The following is a 1,564-nucleotide window of genomic DNA, read 5'->3' as shown; positions in this document are numbered from 1 at the left end:
CATAAACGTGGCCATTAAAAAAAAAAAAAAATGCAAAAAAAACAACACAATAACACAATAAAATAAAAAATAAAATACACAACCATGATTGAAAGTGGCAGTAAAAAGGTATTAAGAGTAAAAACAATTCATGTTGAGACACACAGATCCCAGGCTGTTGCAGTCTTGACAATAATCTCCCCCCCCCAAAAAAAAACGTCCGTTTTCCGGACGCCTGGAGTCAATCAGGATCCAAATAAAAACAGAAACAAAGCGGCGTCCCCCCGGTCCGACACACCTGGACGTTCAGGTGCGTCCACAGCAGGTGAGTCATGGCTACATGCATGCGGCGGCGGTGGCGGCGGCGGATCGTCTCCCCCGAGGTGTGAGGACATGAGGATTGGGAAGACAGTGGGGGAAGACTTGGTGTCTCTTTATTCATTTCCCAGGGTTGCGGACTTGGTGGTGCAGGGAGTTCATGATGCTGCCGGAACACTACTGAGAATTTTGTCCATTTATTATTTGTGTTTTTTTTTTTTTTTTCTCCATCCTCTACAGGATGTGTGGTTTTTTGTTGGTAATAGTGTGGTGGTGGTGGGGGGGGGGGGGGGGGGGGGGGGGGGGGGAGATCTATGTCGCAAACTCGTGGTAGCCATAGCAGTCTGAGACAAAGTCACCTAAAGAGTGAGACAGGGCAGAGAAGGGGGGGAAAAGAAATATTAAAATTAGATTTATTTTGATTTTTTCTGCCTTTAAAAACAGGCAGTTGAATGACTCATTTTGGTCAGATTGCATTCAAACTGAGTTGTTGGGTATTTTGATTATTATTATTATTATTTTGATTATTATTTTTAGATTTCTCTGCTCCTGTCACGCTCAGGTAGGTCAGTCCTCAGAACGGGCTGCCAGAGGGAAGAAAAAGGGGTTCTCATATCGTCAGAAAACAGATTCAAACCTGTGGCTTAAAGCAGAGAAATGTAAAATCATGGACGTGGTAACATCCCAACACGTTTGATCGTTATCTGGTCTTGTTTTCCCGTTCGCTCCGGTGTAAAATCACTCGTCGTAAAGGCTCCGACACACCAACCCGACGGCCGAACGTCGGCTCAGTCTCTCAAAAAACGTCTCTCAGAAAACACAGAGGAGACGCCGACTAGAGCGTCCGTTCTGCACGCGTGCGAGACAGAAGTCTCCATTAGAGCCCGACCGATACAGGATTTTTAAAGGCCGATACTTACACAAATATTAGGTTATTTCAAAATCAGATATTCAGAAATAAATAAAAAAATAATCCAGATATGCATAACAAAACAGATTTCCCTCACAAAAATAATATTAATTTGTTTTATCACAACAGACCAGAGGAAAATCAAATATATATTAAAGTTCTGATATATAAAATGTATAAATATACAAACTTAAGATATGAAACTTAAAGTCCGTTGAACAAAAAATTAAAAATAAAATAAAACTTGCCAACAGGGACGTTGTAGAGCGTCCTCTGGTTGACAGACTATGCAACGCCATCACTAACAAGGACGTTGTAGAGCGTCCTCTGGTGGACAGACTATGCAACGCCATCACT

At 42.2% G+C, this 1,564-nt stretch overlaps 1 protein-coding gene across 2 annotated transcripts in view; it reads right to left on the bottom strand.

The window, feature by feature from the left end:
- LOC117958249 (interleukin enhancer-binding factor 3 homolog) overlaps positions 1-1,564 on the bottom strand; it is a 28,698-nt gene that overhangs the window by 5,112 nt on the left and 22,022 nt on the right. Inside the window, exons 17-18 of one of the 2 annotated variants that reach the window (XM_034894560.1) lie at positions 601-656; positions 327-565 (exon numbers count right to left, since the gene is read on the bottom strand). In XM_034894560.1, the coding sequence (XP_034750451.1) occupies positions 610-656 (47 nt within the window). In that variant the 3' untranslated portion in view covers positions 327-565; positions 601-609. Of the gene's footprint in view, positions 1-326; positions 566-598; positions 657-1,564 lie in introns of those variants that run through there. The other variant, XM_034894559.1, reaches the window with a different exon arrangement.

The sequence above is a fragment of the Etheostoma cragini genome, chromosome 15 (genome assembly GCF_013103735.1).
Source record: "Etheostoma cragini isolate CJK2018 chromosome 15, CSU_Ecrag_1.0, whole genome shotgun sequence".
Lineage (NCBI taxonomy): Eukaryota > Metazoa > Chordata > Actinopteri > Perciformes > Percidae > Etheostoma > Etheostoma cragini.
This window is presented reverse-complemented; position numbering and strand designations above follow the sequence as displayed.